At 51.2% G+C, this 19,786-nt stretch overlaps 1 protein-coding gene and 1 pseudogene across 1 annotated transcript; both read right to left on the reverse strand.

The window, feature by feature from the left end:
* Positions 1–13,568: 13,568 nt before the first annotated feature.
* On the reverse strand, positions 13,569–14,775 carry LOC120846165. Its single transcript, XM_042293776.1, has one exon. It carries the CDS (start codon positions 14,458–14,460, stop codon positions 13,669–13,671), a length of 792 nt encoding a protein of 263 aa, XP_042149710.1. The 5' UTR covers positions 14,461–14,775; the 3' UTR covers positions 13,569–13,668.
* A 205-nt stretch (positions 14,776–14,980) lies between these two features.
* LOC120846164 lies at positions 14,981–19,219 on the reverse strand (annotated as a pseudogene).
* Positions 19,220–19,786: the final 567 nt, after the last annotated feature.

A 19,786-nucleotide genomic window follows, 5' to 3' on the forward strand; every position in this document is an offset into this window, starting at 1 on the left:
AACGCAGTTAGAACAATGAATTACTGAAACAAAAAAAAAAAAATTAAAATACAGATTCAGAGACAAAAATCAGAGAGAAAAAAATAGTTGCGCGTGTGTGTGTGTGGGGGGGAGGGGGGGGGGTATATTTCAGTTTCTGCTTCCAGGAGCGAGAGGCCTGCAGTCAGGAAGGCAGATGATTCTGTTAAAAAACACATGCAAAGAAAAAATTTTTTTTAGACAGGCTAGATGGAAAAAATGTTATAAAACAAATTTACAACGAAGAAAAAAATGAAAGCCGTTTACAACTCCCTGTAATACCGAATTAGAGCGCAGCTCTTGAGGAGGAGGGGGGAAGGGTACTGAGGGTCACGTGTTCTCGGGAAGGGGGGGGGTCACGTGACCTCCCCCCCCCCAGGTCACGTGACCTCGGGGGGTCACGTGACCCAACAGAGAAATTTTCCGCTAGATTTAGCGGGGAAACTTTTCCGCAAGATTTAGCGGGGAAATTTTACCGCTAGATTTAGCTGGGAAATTTTTCCACTAGATTTAGCGGGGAAATTTTTCCGCTCGATTTAGCGGGAAAATTTTTCCGCCAAATTTAGCGGGGGAAATTTTCCGCTAGATTTAGCGGGTGTGGGGGCCGCGAGGCCCTACCACGTTATTTAAAGTGAGTACATAGAACGAGATATAGAACGACGTGTCTGCCTGTGATGGTGGCTTCAGAGAATTCTCTGAACGAGCTCTCCGAGGCGCGTGCGCGTGCTGCGCCTCGAGCCATCTTTTTTTATTTTGATAAGAAAAGTGGATCTGTGGGTGCGTTGCACCCTACAGATATGCCCCCCCCCCCCCCCCCCCCCCCTTAGCGAGGAGCCCCAACGAGCGATTAAAGGCCGGTTCCCACATGCAGCGGAGCGCTGATGTAGCGCTTCTCACGTGCCGTCAGCTACTTATCGTCTACCATAAGCAACAGTTTTGACGGTGCGATGCAAAGCTGGTGAACGTTCCCGTCAGCACGCGCTTGGCGCGAGGTAAGCGCTATGCTTGTAGCGCTCCGCTGCATGTGTGAACAGGCCTTAAAGAAAACGAAAAGAACAACGACAACACACAATTAGGACGCTAGCTCTGGTCATGAGTTTGTCCAATGAACTTGAGCAGACTTCGAACTTTCCTCGCGCGTGACATGTGATGAGGTTCACGGGTGCGTGCTCCAGATGGGCTGGCTTTAGACGCTCGAGAGCGATGGTGTCTCGTCGTCCAGTGATCTGTACAACGAAGCCACTTGGCTTCTTTTCCAGAACCGGGAACGGTCCCATATAGTGTGGTTGGAGCGGTTTCCGTCGGGCGGTTGGGCGCACGAACACATGCGTTGCACTGTGCAAGTCCTGAGAGACGTGTGGCGTCTTCGCAGATACCGCTCGAGTTGGCACTGGTCGAAGGTCCGCGAAGATGTTTTTCACCTTTGTGGCATAGTCTTCTGTCCTTGTGGTTGTAGATAGATCGACATCGAAAAAGTCCGATGGTAGTCGCAGGGTCGTCCCATAGACGAGTTCTGAAGTTCCACAGCCGAGGTCCTGCTTCAGCGCCGTTCGGACCCCAAGCAAGACGAGCGTAAGTTGTACCCACTTGCTGGGGTTCGCGTGGGCCTTGAGCGCGGACTTAAGGTGACGATGTAAACGCTCAACCGGGCCGTTAGACTGCGGATGGTATGCAGTTGTCCGAGACTTCGTTATGCCTAGGATTCGGGACAACTAGGTGAACAAGTTGGATTGGAATTGTGGCCCTCTGTCGGTGACGATTTCAGATGGGCATCCGAAGCGCGCCACCCAGGACGACACGAATACCGCGGCGACGGTGGGTGCAGTCATGTCGGGCAATGGTGTAGCTTCCGGCCACCTTGTGAAGCGGTCGATATACGTCAGGATGTATTGTTGCCCATGAGATGTCAGAAGGGGCCCGACCAGGTCGATGTGGACCTTGTCGAAACGGGCATCTGGTGGCAGGAAACTCGCGGATGGAGGTACGGGATGACGGTGAACCTTTTGGCTCGTTGACATGCCAAGCAGGTCCGCACCCAGTCACGCACGTCGGACTTCAGCCGAAGCGAAACTTTGCGATTGGCCACTAGCTTCTGTGTCGCCTTCACACCGGGATGCGACAACGAATGAATGGCATCAAAAAGCTGCCTTCGTAGCGCAATCGGAACGAATGGGCGATGAGTTTCTGTGGACGGGTCGCAGACGATGGTGGTGCCTCCTGGGAACTCAACGTCCTCTAGCTTGAGAGAGGTGTTTGATGTGCGGAGCTGCTGTAGTTCCTCGTCGGATGCCTGATGACGAGCCAGCAACGTGATGTCTATAGTTGCGGAGCAGGCGAACGTACGGCGTCAGTTCGGCTCAGTACATCAGCGGGGACGTTTGATTTCCCTTTGATGTGCCGGATGTCTGTCGTAAACTCCGACAAGAAGGCTAGCTGACGGATCTCTCGAGGGGTAGACAGAGCTAGAGTTGCGGACGGTGTAGGTATACGTGATTTATGGTCCGTCCAGATGACGAAGGGGCTACCTTCGACAAAGTGTCGAAAGTGCCGGGCGGCCAAGTGCGCCGCGAGCAGTTCTCTTCCGAAGACGCTTTAGCGGGTCTGGGCGGGTTTTAACTTCGGAAAAGAAAGCCAGGGGCTGCCATTCACCGTCCACCTGTTGTTGTAAGACCGCCCCAACAGCCGTAGCTGAAGCATCCGGCATTATCGAGGTTCTGGCGACGTGTTGTGGATGCCGCGGAAGTACAGCGTCTGCAAGTAGTTTTTACTTCGCAGAAGGCTTGCTTCGCGTCTTCACTCCAAGGTAGGCTGGAAGTGGCACGTGCAGACTTTGCCAGGAGCGAATCAAGGGGTTCCCTACTGAAAAAATTATATGAATATTTTTCTGATATGTTTATTGGACACCTTTTCCATATCAGAACTTATTATTTCATATCAGTTTCAAATGCCGCATACCAGTTACACTAGGCAAGGTTGCGCTAGGTACCGCCCAATTAATGTGCTACAAAAATATATTTATTTACTCACGCCACCATGTAGAAACATTACGCATACCACTAGCATCAGTTGAACAAATACATTGAGTGCAATTGGACTAGGCTTGCGCAGTTCGGAATGAACCGGCGGTAAAAATTTACCAGGCCGAGGAACTGGCGAAGCTTTGTGATTGAGCTACGTCTTGTAAAGTCTCTGATCACTTGCACTTTCGACGGCAAAGGTCTGATGCCGTGTCGGTCCAGTTGATGTCCCAGAAACTCGAGTTCTGATCTTCCAAACTCACTTTTTGCGGCGTTGATGATGATGCCGTGGTCTGAAAGTTTTTGAAAAAGAAGACGGAGGTGGTTGGTGTGTTCCTCCGGTGTCGAGCTAGCGACCTACAAGTCGTCAACGTAGGCGAATACAAAGGGAAGCCCGCGCGTGACAGCGTCGATGAACCGCTGGAAGGTTTGAGCCGCATTACTGAGGCCAATAGGCATACTGAGAAATTCAAACAAACCAAATGGTGAAATGGAGTTGTAATAGCTGTCTTTGGGACATCTTCGTCAGCGGCGGGGATCTGGTGGCACGCGCGGGTAAGGTCAACCTTCGAAAAAAATGGTAGCGCCTTGGAGGTTGACAGTAAAGTCCTGGATGTTTGGGAGTGGGTATCTATGTCCTTACTTTAAATAACGTGGTAGGGCGTCGCGGCCCCCACATATTTGATGACCCGGTCGGGGACCATGGACAACGGCGAACCCCAAGGAGCAGCAGCTGGATCCCCGACTTCCATCTCGTCGGTTGCAGCCCGACTTCCGCCATACTATGACAGAAACCCGAGGGTGTGGTTCCTGCAGGCTGAGTCCCAATTTCATCTCGGCGGTGTGACGAGCCAGGAAAGCAAGTATCATCATGTCGTCTCGGCGCTGTCGATGGCAGCAGCCGACGAAGTATACGACATCCTTGCGCAACCCTCGGCCACAGCTTCGTACGACCAGCTGAAGGCGGCTCTCCTGCAGAGAACCGGGGCATCAGATCACTTCCGCATTCAAGAACTTCTTTTGGCGGAAAAACTCGGCGATCGACATCTGTCCCAGCTGCTAGGCGGATGACTCAGCTCCTTGGAGATCCCGCCAACACGATCAGTGACGCTTTGCTGCGGGAGCTACTTATTCAGCGCCTGCCAACCAACGTCCAGATGGTGTTGGCCGCCGCTACGGCTCTCAACCTCACAAGCCTCGCAGCCTTGGCAGACGCCGTTATTGAAGTTGCCACTCCACCCGTCGCCAGCGTTACATCGGAAGCAGAAGACGGTGGCGAAGCGATGCCTGCCCTGCCAGGCACTCCATCGTCCGACGGCAACCTCGAGCAGCTTTGCCAGCGGTTGGAACAGAGCGTTACCGCAGCAACCCACCGGCGAGATCGTCCACGCACTCAACAACGTGGACGTTCAACATCTCGTAGGAGAAATGCTGACCATACCAGCTCGGCACGTTCAGCGGACGTCTGCGTATACCATCGCCGCTTTGGCTCCGACGCCCGGCACTGCCTTCGTCCCTGCTCCTGGAGCAAACCGATAGAGGCAATGAGTAGTCAGAACCTACCAGGAACTCGCCTATCTTACATCGCGACAGGACTACTGGAACCCGTTATCTCGTCGATACCGGGGCTGAGGCAAGCGCTGTTCCTGCAAAATGCGCGGATCGATCACAAACGCCCATCTACTACCTTCGTGCTGTGAACAACTCGTCGATCCCCGTCTACAAGGAACGGTCCGTCACCATAAATCTTGGCCTCAGACGAGTCTACGAATGGGTATTCCTGGTCGCAGACGAAGGCAACGCGATCATCGGCGCTGACTTCCTACAACACCACAGCCTCCTCGTTGACGTCAAGGAGAGACGTCTGCTCGACTCCACAACGCGACTCTCCGTGCAAGGCTTCTCAACAACTGACACCGCAGGATTCGCGTCAGTCTGCTCCAACATCGACGGGCCATTCCAACCTCCTCTACAGGACTCCCCAATCCTCACGCGAGCTCCTGACTGGACCGGACCAGTTTCGCACGACGTTCACCATCACATTAAAACAACGGGCGCACCGGTTCATTCCCAACCCCGTCGTCTGCCTCGTGCTCTCCGAGGCGCGCTCCGAGATGAAACTGGGACTCAGCCTGCAGGAACCAGACCCTCGGGTTTCTGTCATAGTACGGCGGAAGTCGGACTGCAACCGACGAGATGGAAGCGGGGATCCAGCCGCTGCTCCTTGGGGTTCGCCGTTGTCCATGGTCCTCGAACGGGTCACTAAATATGTGGGGGGCCGCGAGGCCCTATCACGTTATTTGAAGTGAGGACATAGAACGAGACAACAGAACGAGGTGTCTGCCTGTGATGGCGGCTTCAGAGCAATCTCTGAACGAGCTCTCCGAGGCGTGTGCGTCTACTGCCTTGAGCCATCTCTTCTATTTTGATGAGAAGAATGGATCTGTGGGTGCGTTGCACCCTACACGGGGAAGATTTTCCGCTAGATTTAGCGGGAACATTTTTCCGTTAGATCTAGTGGGGAAATTTTTCCGCTAGATTTAGCGGGGGAATTTTTCCGCTAAATTTAGCGGGGAAATTTACCCATAATGAACCGCGCGATTACGCCGACGACGACGGCGACGACGACGGCGCCGCCGCTCAAGCCGGAAACGGGCGCCTAAGAGCTGCGCTTTAAACATTTTAGAGCTATATTTACGATGCAAAACGGATTTGTAGTTGGAGACCGCGGGAGCCGCCGCGGGTCACGTGGCACACCTGTGCGCCGTCGCGCGCCGCCGTTTGCGCCGCCGCCGCACGCTGAGCGTGTTGCCCCGCCGTTTCAACGCGTTTCTCTACGGCGCCGCCGCGGCCGGCGCCGTAGAGAAACGTGTTGCGAGCACACGAGCGGTGCACGGCGCACCATGTTTTATAGAAGAGCAGTAATAAACATCTGACCGTACAAATATTCACTCGCATTGCTCGAGCTGTTTATCAGATGATGTCGCGCGCGTGCCCATCGGTCGTCTGATTTCACCAAGTTGAGAATGGTACACGGGCTTATGCAGAAACATTTTTGTTACTATTCTATCATACGTTCGTTGTGCATGCCGTAACATACATGGGTAAATTACTTTCAAAATGTAATTTAATTACAATTACAATTATTTTGCTCCAAAAGTAGTTTAATTACAATTGCAATTACTACTATGCGAAAGTAATTCATTACAATTACAAATTACTTCTAAAAAGTAATGCGATTACTTTACAATTACTTATTTCTGAGAACTACCCACCTTATATTCGCAATAAATAAAAAAAATTTTATTATATTTTTATTTTATTTTAGAACAAGCTCTTGACAGTCTAAAAACGCGGCTTGTTAAGTTTTGAAATCTCGTCCAATCAGCACTCTAAAAAAAGCCCGTGCGGCTACTTTCCCTCACAACACTCGGAGAGCCAATCACCGCAACTTACGGAGGTAGCTCAGCAAATGACGATGCCGAAACGTATGTTTAGACCAAAAAACGCAGTTTGAGTTGTGACATCCAGCAATGCAACACGTCACGCTTGCATTGCTTAATGTCACAACTCAGACTGCGTTTTTTGGTCTAAACATATGTTTCGGCATCGTCATTCGCTGAGCTAGCTTTGTAAGAGTCGATGATTGGCTCTCCGATTGTTGTGGGGGAAAGTAGCCGCAGGGGCTTTTTTTAGAGTGAGGTTGAGAAACGGTTGAAAGGGTTAGGGGTTGGAGCGAACAGTAAATAATGAAAATTTATGCAGAAAGGTAGACGAAGATTGGGAAGGGGAAGAGCAGTGTAGCAACAACGGTTGGAAGTAAGGTGCGGTGGGTCGTGTTAACGAGACCTCGATGTTACAGTAGCATAACTTACTGTAAGTGGCACCATCAGACAAGCTAGAGTAGAGGGACGTGAAGAACACTTAAAGAAAATAGAATAATTTCATGGACAATACCGTATTTACTTGAATATTAGCCGCACTGTTTGTGAAGAAAGCCTGAGGGTTCGCTTTTCCTCGAAACACGCGGACTGCCAATCGCCGCGATCGACAGCATGATTCTAGCGGTTTACAGGAGAGAGATGACGCCTTCGCGCGAAGATACCATCTGTGAAGATTGTATTTGTATGGAGAAACGTGTTCGCGATCTAGTTATTCGCTGTGTTATTTACGCGCAAAGCGATGATTAGCTGTATTTGTGTTCTGCGCAAAAGTGGACGCAAGGGCCTTGTTCATAAATAGTGCGGCTGTTACTCGAGTAAATGCGGTAAAATCCCCAACCTTGACTGAAATATGTAAGTGAATATGCTAGCGACGAAGACGCGTAGGAAGAACCTCGAACGTTTCGCCTCGACCGGATGATGTGATCGGAGCCCTACCAGCTCGACTTCGAACCCCGATGCCCCCTGCGGAGAATGAGAAACAAGAGAGACCCCTAGGAACCCGAGCAACAGGAAGCGAACGAGACGAAGAGACAGATTTCAACTGCGATCCGAACGAAAACCGACGTAAACGTAGCCGTCACTTGTCAGATTATTTCTCCAATTTCTCATTAAATCGTTTTACAGTTTACAAAACGGTTCATTCCGTTCTATCCCAGCCCCTCCTTCTCCCCTGTCGCTTAGGCTGTACTGCCGTCTCTGTGGTCAGGGGAGAAAAAGTGCCGACGCCGTAAAATCTAGCAAAGTAATTGTAATTCTGCCTGAAATGTTGTAATTACTGATGCTAGAAAGTAATTAAACTACAATTACAATTCCTTTTTGCTTAAAGTAATTAATTACAATTACAAATTACTACAAAAAGTAATTAAATTACAGTAATTCAATTACTGTAATTGAATTACTACCCAAGTATGTGCCGTAAGCTCGACGCACCGCGAGAACTCGGCTCCGCGCGTACGCTGCCCACGGCCGTTCCTCTGACGACCGCTAGCGGCCATGCGTTCGAACCGAACTCGACGTCCGACGCGTGCAAGTGCCTCCAGCCTTACATGGGGCGAGGAGACCAGACCACGGGCCACTGGCGTTAGTCCACCGGGCGTCTGATCACACGAACTCGCGTCGCAATTGCTGAGCATGGCAGATGCAGCAAAAGCATGAGGAACCGTGCGGATCTAATTCAAGCCCCGACCAGGGCGCCCCTAGCGGCAAACGGGTCTGTTGCATCGGGCACCTTCTGCCAGTCGATGCGTTGGTTGTGCGTTGTAGTGGGTTAGCGCTGTAATTTCTGAGATGGCTATTCCGCACCAAGAAAGCCGCAACAATTGCTGCGTGGTCGGCAAGGTCGCGCACGGCACGAAGTACTACATCGTCCCTTCGAAGCTGTACGAGGCGGAGTACTGCGCAACCTGGGTACGACTTGTGCGTCCATACAGGCTAGTGATGTTTCTTACCTTCCAGTTCGCGCTTTGTTTAAGCTGCTGACGAATAATACAATTAACTTTTTTTCTCTTCTAGCGACGATGGAACAGCATCGACACCGACGGCAAACTCCAAAGTATGCAGCAAATACTTCACCGGAATCGAGAAGCGGAATGCGGTCGCCCTCCTAAGCCTACCGTTGGATGTTTCCATCAGCCTGAAGGAAGATAGTACAGGGTGTCACAAAAGAAAATTTACACGATCCTTTTTACCGCAAAATAAACGAGGCACCGCCGAACGCTCATTCTCCGCCCAAAGGTACATGCTAGAGGTCACAACCAGATGCCGAAGTTTCAGTCCGATCCGATAACTCAATCAAAAGTTATAAGTGATTTTCTGAAAATTTCAATGGGAAAATGGAGCCCATTTTTGCCCGTTTTCGGTTTCTGGTGCCATAGAGCCCCATGTGTTCGAAAACTCCGTCGGCCGCCATTTTCCCATTGAAATTTTCAGAAAATGAGTCATAACTTTTGATTCAGTTATCAAATCGGACTGAAACTTTGGCATCTGGATGTGACCTCTAGCGCTACCTTTGGGCGGAGAATGAGCGTTCGGCGATGTCTAGTTCATTTTTGCGGTAAAAAAGACCGTGCAAATTTTCTTTTGTGACACCCTGTAGAGAGAATCGCGGAACGGCGCGAAAAAAAAAAAAAATCGCCCAGTTATTGTCAAGCTGATTCAGAAATAAACGTACATAATTACCGCAGTCCACTCAACGCCAACAAAATGTTTTTGCGGGCGCGCTTAATTTTGTTTGCAGAGTACGGCGCTCCGTGACATCCACTTGTCCGTCGAAACGGACCTCCTTCACGTCGCACACGCGGCCAGATTCATAAAACAGTTTTGTCTTCGTCATATTGGCACCACGAAATAAGCTTTCTGGATTCGTAACCGCCTTAAACCCCGTCGTAATCACCCCAGGAACACTGTCCGCTGTGCTGCTAATCGCCACTGCTTCCCCCCGATGATTCTGCACCGGCTACCGAAGAAGCTTTCCGGATTCTTAGTCGCCCACTGTCCTCTGTGCTGTTCGTTGTTATTACTTCGCGATGATTCTGAGCCGGCGACACCGGCTTCCGAAGGAACTTTCCGAACTCGTAACTGCCTTAAATTCCGTCGTAATCACGACGGGGACACTGTCCGCCGTGCTGTTCGTCGCCATTGCTGCCCGATGCTCCTGCGGCGGCTACCGCCAGGTCGCGGCGAACAATAGGCGACCGCCGCGACATGGCCGGCTTGCTCGCTTCCTATAGATATGCCTGGATATGCTCCCACATGAGTGATGTGTCGTTTGCTGAAGCCATATGCTAACCCGACGACAATTGAGAACCCAGGTGCGGGGCAGACACCTGTTTGCAGCCAAGATGGAAATCTTCATCATATCTTTAGTCGGTGCCCTTTACCCGAAATCACCTGGCTAATTCTGCTTGCGGCTCTTGAGTACTTTGTCCGGCCACACCTGATACAAAGTATTTGTAAGGACGTAATTCACCGCAGCATTCTTACGCTTACTTTACACTGATTCAAAGGGGTCCAGACAGAGACTGATACTGATAGAGCACCTTGTCTGTGTGTATACTCTTCTACTGGTCCGTCGTTTCGTTTGCGCTGTTTTCTCATTCTGATATCATCCTTTGCTGACTGAGACTGTATTGCGTTGCGTGCACTCACACAAACCACGAAGAAATACAGAAATGGTGCTGAATGCAGAAGCACAGCAAACAGTTTTATTCAATAAGTCATAAAATACAGAGCTAGGAGCACTGAAAGGCATCCAATAAAAGCACAAGAGAATGCTCGATAACACTCCCCATCATATAGGCACAACTATTGTTACACAGGAAGCGTTGTTAACTGCGGAAGGGGTCAATAATTGGAGGTTTATACAAGCTTAAAGGGACCATGAAATGACCTTTTTACTTTTTCCAGATAACTTTTACATTAAACTGTCAATGTTCACTGAATGCCGAACAGGCATCCGTTTTCGTCTCGGTTTATTAACTTCTACATAAAAAATTATTGAAATATCGACTTTTTCATTCTCTCCAACTGACCGCAAAACAAGCCGTGACGTAGGCCGTTTCCGGAACCGGAAGTTCTCTCGGCAGTAGGAGAATGGGAGTGTTAGCGGCAACGAGTTGGGGTGCGCCGGTAGGTTTTACTGCGCTGATGTCACCGACGTATTTCCTGAATCGGCGCCTCTCATCGCCGCATCGCAGCTGAGCGAAATTCAATGAGATATGTTGCGCTACAGCGACAGCATGGGACTAGTCCCATACGCCGGTATGCCTGTTGGGAAGTGCAGCGAGTCTTCCGATGAAGACTCCAGAAGTAAACCACCCTGTCATTGTAGGCAGAAGGGCCGGCCCGTGTCAGTCGTTTGCAAAGCGACGTAGATGGCGTTTTTCGCGGCCTCGGAGATGCAGGAGCGAGCCGACGTTAAAAAAGATACGTTTGAGCTACGAGTGTCAGCAAGAGCCACGTAAATACCTGTTTACTCGGAGCGGACGCTTGATGGAAGTGCTGTATTCGCGCTGTTTGTAAGCGCTTCGGGACCGTTCTTTTACGATTGCAACTCGATACTGACGCGACACTCGGCAAAGAAAGGTTGGACCGGGGTTGTACGTATACCTCCCACGAACTGTTATAGCTCGACAGTGACGTGCAGTCTGTCAGAATAAAAATGGCATACCAATAACAAAGTGTACATACCGTGTTACGAAGGTAATCCATACGGCGTTTATTTCAGCTCTATATCACACAAAACAAGATAGAATCGACGAGAGTCCCTTTTCGACGAGTGTTCGTCAACACTGCCTCGGAAAACAAGGGGAAGAGATTGACCTCACCTCTTAATCTAGAATTGAGGTCAGCGATCAAACTATAATACGGGAAGGGTCCACAAGGGTCGCGCGGGCATATTCCATTTAGCACGCCAGCCGGTCGTAGGCAGACGGTCTTGCGACGAAGCAACGCAGCGCCGAGTCGGAATGCCTGCTAGGCCTATATTCTGAGCAGCTCGCTTCGTCGGAGTCGGTGGATCCAGCGTTCTTGTTCGTCGTGGTCTGTTTTAAGTACTGCTTTCTTGCTGCTTGAAGTCGGCACGCGCGGGAAGAACACGTAGAAAAATAAACGGTCAGTCAGTCAGAGTTTTGAGAGGAAAGAAAACAAAGAAAATAAACGCTCGACGGTCGCCGCCACCCAAGTAACTGTCGGCCCTACCCTACTGCGCCAGTGTTCCTAACTATTTTTTGCGGAAGTCCCTACAAACGTCTCTGAAAAACCCTACATGTCCCTACATCAGCACCGAAAGTCGCTACGACCGTCTCTACGCAAAAAAAAAAAAAGAAAAAAAGAAAACTGCTGCATTCACAGCATATGCACCACAGTGGCCCTTGACGCTGTAGTCTTCCCTGAAATTCAATTAATTAGAAATGGGAAATATTCTTTTCTTAATGTTTTAGTGAGTAAATTAAGCTTCGTTCACCTAGTCCTTTCATTCTCTTCCAAATTCGTTTTGTGGCGGTAAATGTAACGAAAACAGACATCTTACGTGAACTGCACGCCCTGTGCCTTTCAGTTTACATTTTAGGATATCCATTGCTCCCGTTTCCTTTTCCTGACCGTATCGATCATGCATGCATTCTCTAAGTTTCAAGCGGCGCTTTGTGCAGTCTTGGGACGAATGGCCGCTTTTGCGGGGCTTCTAATAGTGATTTTCCTATGCGAGAGTTGTGTGTAGGCCACTGGTGTAAATAATTTAGCGCAGGAGAGAGGGCACTCTCGTGCCAATCCCGACGGCCCGTTGCTCGCTCAATAATAATAATAATTTATTATCACTTCAAGCAGCAAACATGCCAATCTGCCTCACGTAAGCACCGTGCTTGTTTGTGATAGCGGACAGTTCCAAAGAGTAGGCCGCACGGGCTGTGCATTTGTTTCTACCGTGGTGGGATAGTGTATGAAACTAAAATCTGATCCGAATGGAGCCCCTGTCAATGCCATTACGCGAGCGTTCAGTAACGTCATGATTACGATTGTCTAGAAGTACCAATGTCCGTGCCGAGACCGAAATCTAAAAATTCGGATGCGTAAGTTACGACACTCTAGCCTACCACATAAGTTCGGCTAGGTGGTGGATTTAATTTGTAAATTTATTAAAAAAATAATACTTGCCTCAGTCAAAAGTTACAACGGAAAACAGGAAAATTGCCATTTATTGCAATGATTGCTATTGTCCCCTGCTTATGTCTATTAAAACGCTCTGGTGGCCCAAAATAGCGTTCCAGTGACCAAAAGTAACGATTAAAAACATATATGCACAGATGTTGAAAAGGAAAAAAACTTCTTAGTTGTACATTTCCTTGTTAAAGAGCTTCATATGTCTTTCTTTCACAGTGAAGTTGACACACGTCTCTCCCCGGGTTGCCATGGCTGACTTGACCAAGAGCAGGGCATTGACACTCTCCGGCCCAAGCCTGTTTCTTTTAGGGGGATCGGTGGCCGAGTGGTCTAGCGCACACCAGCTCGGAGCACGTGGAGCGAAAGCTCGCGCTGCAGAAGCCAGGGATCCTGGGTTCGAGCCCCACCCCTGCCCGTTTCGATCTGGATGAGCATCGTACCGGCGTGCGGTCGTGTATCACTACTGCGTGATGCACGTTAAAGACCCCAGGCTAGCGGCTGTACCGCACTGGCTAAATTTCTCATCTACAGCTGGGAGACTCGTCGCCCCTGTGAGGCAGACCAAGTTCTAGGCTGTATAAACACACACACAACCCAATTTTTTTGTTTCTTTTACGGGTCTTCATGTCACTCAACATTGAAAAGATGCGCTCTGTTTCTGCATTGGAGTGAGGAAGGGTGAGGACCAGCTTTGCCAGGGTAGCGATGTTAGGAAGTACTAATTTGTCATCGAACGTCTTCGTCTTGCTCACCTGACCCCAGAACAAGCCATCGCGTCTCACTTGGTCTCAGTGTCTTGTTCTTCTCTTTGTGGAGGTACTCTTGGAGTTCAGCGAGCTGAGCCTGACGCTTACAGCTATGGCTGAAGTAGTTGGCGACGTTTCTCAAGAGGTCCTCAACGTTCCTGGGAAGCCTTAGTGCTGCCTTGCTTGCTGCTATATGCAGCGAGTGACAGATGCAGCGGATGGTTATAAAACTGTCATCCGCCTTCTCTCGCAGCCTTGTCATCAGGGAGTTGCGCTCCCCCACCATCACACAGCGTTGTCGCATGCGAGCGCGATTATGTTGGTTGGCGGGACTTTCTTCTCAGACAGGCATTTCTCCACAGCTGAGGCGAGCGACTCTGATGAGCACGACCTGGCGTCAAGTGGGATGACTTCCAACAGCTGTGTGATTACTTGGTCTTGCTCTTCTGAAAAATAGCGGACGACACAGCAGAGGAGTTTGGTGTTCGTTATGTCCGTGCCCTCATCTACAAATATCGAAAACTTCGAAGCTCCCAGCCTGTGCACGAGAACTTCAGTCTCCGCTTTTGCCAACACGTTTTTTACGATAGATTCACACTTCGTTCTGTGAAGACTCACACCTTTGGCAATGGCTGAGTCATGAAAGACCACCTTAGAGAGCTCGCCCAGATGATCCATTGCCTTGAAGGATAAGGCATGCTCAGCCACAAAAGCCGACATTTTGATCTCAGCAGTCTTTACGTTCTGTTCGTGCGGGTTTGGCTTCTGTACGAATGCTGTCATCAAGTTCTGCTTTCTCAGCCCCGCGGTTGCCTTTATGTGGGCATCTCTTTTTGAATGTTTGGTCAACTCACTGTGTCCGGCGACCAGGCTTGCGTTGCAGGCCTTACATGATGCACGAAATGGGTTTCTTGGGTCCGGTGCGAGCCATCCCTTGAACTCCGGATGCTCCAACCATGCCTCGCGGAAGCGCTGCTTCCTCGAAGGTTCGGCTTCATCCTTTGCCAGTTCCCCTCGGACTTTTCGTTTCTTTTTCGGTGTCGTCACTGACGACGGTCCAGCGTTTTGGTCTGCCATCGTTCTGTTCTATACGAGGCTGATCAAACTGTATACTAGTCACCGGTCGGAATCGGTATGGTTTTGGAAATGAAAGGAGAAAGGGCGAAGGGAGGGAGGACTATTGAAGGGAGGACTAAACAAGCGAAACCACGAGGAAAAAGACTGCGATCGTGCGTGTCGTCTGCTACTTCCGTTAAAGCAGGTGGTCATGTGCTTCGGTGCGGCCAATCAGAAACCCACAATTGCTCCACGCTTCGGGATCGAGGTGCACAAGAGAAACGATGTTACATCTTTATCAAAAAACGCGCCGCAGTGTGTTTATCGCGTTTAACATAATGTGATGATGATGATGATTTTATTGAAACCGCCTGTTCCCTTTGAAGCAGGCGGTTTGAATAGAAATCAGACCTAGCCGAATAAAAACGGAGATAAAAAAAATTGCACTACTGTTGCATTCTTCGCCACCAGTCCTCCAGCCTCCTTTTAGTCCTCTCGACTGCATCGCTGCAGCTGGGCTGCAGTGCCACTGCAGCGCGATTTAAGTCCGCACTGGTCCAGCACACAGCATCCCTGCCTGTGTCCCCAACTCGGAAGCCGAGGGCTTCTGCCAGAAATTGTACGGCTTGAGCGTCCGTCCAGCATTCTGGATAGCTTGTAGCACGGCTCGCAGACGTCTCAGGTGCTCGTTGAAGTCGCTTGCGAATACCACGACGTCATCGAGGTAGACGAGACAGCTTTGTCATTTCAAGCCTGCGAGGAAGGTATCCATTACGGGCTGGAAAGTCGCCGGTGCTGTGCACAGTCCAAACGGCATCACTTTAAATTCGCACAGTCCATCCGGCGTGACGAAGGCAGTCTTCTCACGATCCCGTTCGTCGACCTCGATCTGCCAGTACCCACTCTTCAGGTCCATCGACGAAAAGTATCGGGCGTGGCGCAGCCGGTCCAGAGTGTCGTCGATGCGGGGCAGCGGGTAGACGTCCTTTTTCGTTACGGCGTTCAGTCGGCGATAGTCCACGCAGAACCGAAGAGTCCCGTCCTTCTTTTTCACCAGGACCACCGGTGAAGCCCACGGACTGTTTAAGGGCTGGATGATGTCGTTGTCAAGCATCTCTTCAACTTGCTTCTGGATGACTTCTCTCTCTTTCACCGAAACACGGTACGGCGATCGATGAACGGGAAGTGCGTCGTCATCAGTAACAATTTGATGTTTCGCAACCGTCGTTTGGCGTACCTTTGACGACGTGGAGAAGCACTCCCTGAACTCGGCGAGAAGATCACTGAGTTGTCGCCGTTGTGGGGTAGGCAGGGTTGGATTGATGTCGAACTGCGAAGGCGGCGTTGTCTCGTGTGGCCACGAGGGGAGGTCTTCTGACACTCCGGCGATAGCGGCTGAGTCGGGAGTTCCTCGGCGTGACCCACGGCGGTGCCTTTCGTAAGGTGCTGAGCCTCCTGTCGGAAGCTCGTTACGAGTGCAATCGTGCGTTCACATTGGAGCTCCGCGATGCCTCTTGTGACGCCGATCCCTCTTGGTAATAACAGTTCAACGCTACCTTCCAGCAAAGCTTCTCCGCAGATGCCTTTTTCGGTCACGACAGGCACAAGTACACTCGAGCGTGGTGGCAAGCTTACGTGGTCGGAGATTACACGCACTGTAGCTGACGTGGCTGTCGTAGCTTTGTCATCCTCGGGCACTACGACAGGTTTCCGCAGCCTCAACTCGTTGGTTTCCAGGTCGATAATGACGCCGTATTCGCACAAGAAGTCCATTCCGAGTATAATGTCTCTCGCACAGTCTCGTAGAACGACGAACTTTACCGGACACGTCTCGCCGTGAATCTCGACGCGAGCAGTGCATCTTCCGACTGGCGTGGTAAGATGTCCCCCGGCGGTCCGTATCTGTGGGCCATCCCACGGCGTCGTCACTTTCCGAAGGCGTTGGGAGAGCCTTCCACTCAGGACGGAGTAGTCAGCTCCGGTGTCGACGAGAGCCGACGCGTCGTGGCCGTCGATAACGATGTTTAGGTTATTCTTTACTGTTACAGAAGCGTCGTCTCGGTCTCTGGTGGTGTTTGAGTGGGGGCCCTCCGAAGTTCGTGGAGGTTCTTGGCGTCAGTCGTCTTTGGCAACTCCACCTCCAGGGGTTGCCGCGCCTAGTTTCCCCGACGAGGTGCGAGGGTGGACAGGCTTTCACGTCGGGGTCGGTGCATCGGCGAAGCTGGACGTCGGGGCGACGGCGACCGGGGCTCTCAGCGGTGCCCAGGCTCGGGGGACTGTGGTCGTCGCAGGTACTCGTTAATCTCCCGAGGGCGTTCACCATACCGGGGGCGCGGGTCGTTCGGGTGGAACCCGAGCAGCCCGAGTCGTCGGTATGGGCATCGGCGGTAGGTGTGGTGTGCTTCCCCGCAGTGGAAGCACAGAAGACGTCGGTCGGGCGTTCTACACATCGTCGGTCTACCGGGGTGCGTGAGGCGCCTGGCAGGCGTACTGGACCTGGTCGTCGTGGCGTCGGTCGTGCGGCGGCGCAGGAGGCAGACGTCGGGACGGCGCGACATAGGCGCGAGGAGGAAGCGGTGGCCGTCGGGCCACTGCGGCGTAAGTTAGCGCCGGTTCTTCGGGGACTGCTACGCTTCTGGGAGCCTCTGGCTGAATGGCTCTCTGCACCTCTTCCCGTACGACCTCGGCGATGGGGAGCGAAGCGGGTCGGTTAGCGGTGGGTAGCAGCTTCCGGAGCTCCTCCCGGACGACGTCGCGGACGATTTCCCGAAGGCCGTCGACACCGGTGGTGTTCAGGCAAGATGCGGCGGTTGGAGGAGCAGGCACGCCGGCGAGTCGATGGTAATGGCTTGCTCGGGCCGACAGCGCTCGCTCGATGTTAGTGGATTCAGCCACAAAACCGTCGACGGTTGTCGGGGGATTGCGGACAAGGCCCCCAAAAATTTCAGCCTTCACGCCACGCATAAGGACGCGAAGCTTCTTCTCTTCGGCTGCCTCCGGATCGGCTCGGGCGCATAGGCGCATGACATCTTCTACGAAGCTTGTCACGCTTTCGTTGGGGCCCTACCCTTGTTTGAAGAAGGTCCTCTGCTCGCTGCCGACGGTGGTGGTTGAGGAAAGTTCGCTTAAACTCGGCGGCGCAGGACTCCCACGTAGTGAAGGACGCTTCGTGGTTTTCAAACCAATGCCTCGCTGTCCCTTCGAGTGCAAAGTAGAGATTGTGGAGGCATTGCTCAGTCGTCCATTCGTTGTGGCGGGCTACACGTTCATAGTGTTGCAGCCAGTCTTCAATGTCCTCGTGGACGTCTCCGTGGAAAGGCGTTGGAGTCCTGGGTGCGACCGGCAGGTACACGACGGCAGAAGCGGCCAGGGTCTGCGCCTGGTTGGCCATCGTCGTCTTCGGCTTGGTCGTGGGTGGCAGAAGTCCGTGTTCCGGGAGCAGACCTTGGATGCGGCGACTTGATCGGGTCTCGATCTGGTCTTCGTCGGGTCCTCCGGAGCGTGGGTTCGGACTTGTACTGCGGGAACTTGGAAGGGTGCGCTGCACGGACATGCGGTACCCCGCACCTCCACCAAAATGTCGCGAATGAAAGGGCGAGGAAACAGAGAATAACTGGCGAAACTGAAACGTTTAATAAGGGTGAACTTGTGCCCAAAAAAAGAAAAAGGAAACAAAAGATAACAGCAGAGCGTCGCGGGCGTCGAAGTCGGGGAAAGAGCAGAGTCGAACGCTGGGGCAAAAACTGACTCGACAAAGTCGCCGGAGGCCTTTTATCTAGAGTGAGTCACTATCTCGAAGATTTGGCGGAGAAGGTTCGAGCGTAGCGCGCTCGGGGCGAGAATGAACATGCACTTTCGAGAAAAAACAAAAGCAGGGATTAAACGATAGAAGTTATGTCCGCAGAAAGAATAAAAGAGAACCTTCTACAAGTCCGTGACCTTGCGCGCGGCAATACACTTGTGCAAGTACTTGGCACTAGCAGTTCCAAAGCCTTCAATAATGAGGCTTTTACAAAAAAAAAATGGCACTGCTTGATGTGTTTCTGTAAATAGTCTGAATTTCGCAGTATGTGCCATCTCGCATCTTTACAAACTATGCGCACGTCTTCTTCGGGCGCGTGTACTCGCAGCTGTGGACTTTAAAGCCCTGTACCCTTGCTCTCAAGTGCCTTTCAAGAGTGGGTACCTGGCCAAAGTGACACTCAAGAAGACAATGCACAGCAACGGTCATTGAGCCTGCCTGTGGAACACCTCAAACACCGTTCTCAGGAACGTCCCGAATCTTCATAAACGTCCGAAACAGTTGGTCAAAGCTAGCTCGGAGGTGGGTCACATCACCGAGTCTTGCCAGGGTCTGCTTCATGACCCATCTCTCGGCAACCTGCATAGGGACACCTTTCGCAGCGGTGACAAAGTGCTGGAGCACACCATTTGCACTCTCAAACGGGAACATTGATGTAACCCACAAGGGACCCAGCTGCATCACACATTTTGGCAAATGCATAAGCCGATGCATGTTTGATGTTTCTGCAGCTTCACCATAAAGAGCAGATGCATGTTGTAGGAAACGCGTCAAAAGTGCTTCAGCAGTCCTGATGTCGGCCCTGCTAACAGTCTTCTGCACGAGCAGAAATGTTGCCTGACACAAAAGTGTGAGGTGCACAAAGTACTGGCGTGGAAGTATGCTATGAAAACAGGGCATAGCATAATAGACCAGCCAGTACCTCCATTCTTTAGCCTTCCACATAGCTCGTTCTTTGATTTATCGTGTTGAGCGCGCAAAGATAACTCCTATAGGCTCTACACTTCGTCTCACTTTAGCTTAGACTAGCTGCCAAGGTTGTGCTACACAAGATAGTAGCCCAGACTGGCGGCTGGGCTGCACGAGCACTCGTGGAATCTCCGAGGCATCATTCAAGGCAATTAGCTCGCGCTGTTATCATGTGTGGCCAACAACAGCCTATGCTAGGGTGAGACGAAACATAAGCATCCTAAAAAACAAAAAAATCTTGCTTGTGCAATGCTTATTTCCTTGTCAAAAATGTGGTTTAAGATCGCAACACGCCCCTTCCTTAGCGGAACTTTCCGCTGAAGAAAAACAGTGCATAATCCGGCCATGGCGAAATTGAAGTGACGAAAAATGCTCGTCATCCAATCGCAAGCCACCCCTCTGATAGCAGACAATGCCCATTGTCTGCTATCGAAGAGCCACCTTGCGATTGGCTGAGCTCCGATAGCTAGTTCAGATAACAGTAAAACAGAAAAAGAAAATACTTTTTGGTTTGAACCGTGCTTTACTCTCGGCAAGCGTGTGCTTGTTGTCCGAGTTATAGTCGCTCCCTCTCTC

The sequence above is a fragment of the Ixodes scapularis genome, unplaced genomic scaffold, assembly GCF_016920785.2.
Source record: "Ixodes scapularis isolate PalLabHiFi unplaced genomic scaffold, ASM1692078v2 PGA_scaffold4__175_contigs__length_147842914, whole genome shotgun sequence".
Lineage (NCBI taxonomy): Eukaryota > Metazoa > Arthropoda > Arachnida > Ixodida > Ixodidae > Ixodes > Ixodes scapularis.

Excerpts from the sequence above, each read along its gene's own strand:
- LOC120846165 (XM_042293776.1), bottom strand. The coding sequence starts at position 14,460 with ATGGCAGACCAAAACGCTGGACCGTCGTCAGTGACGACACCGAAAAAG.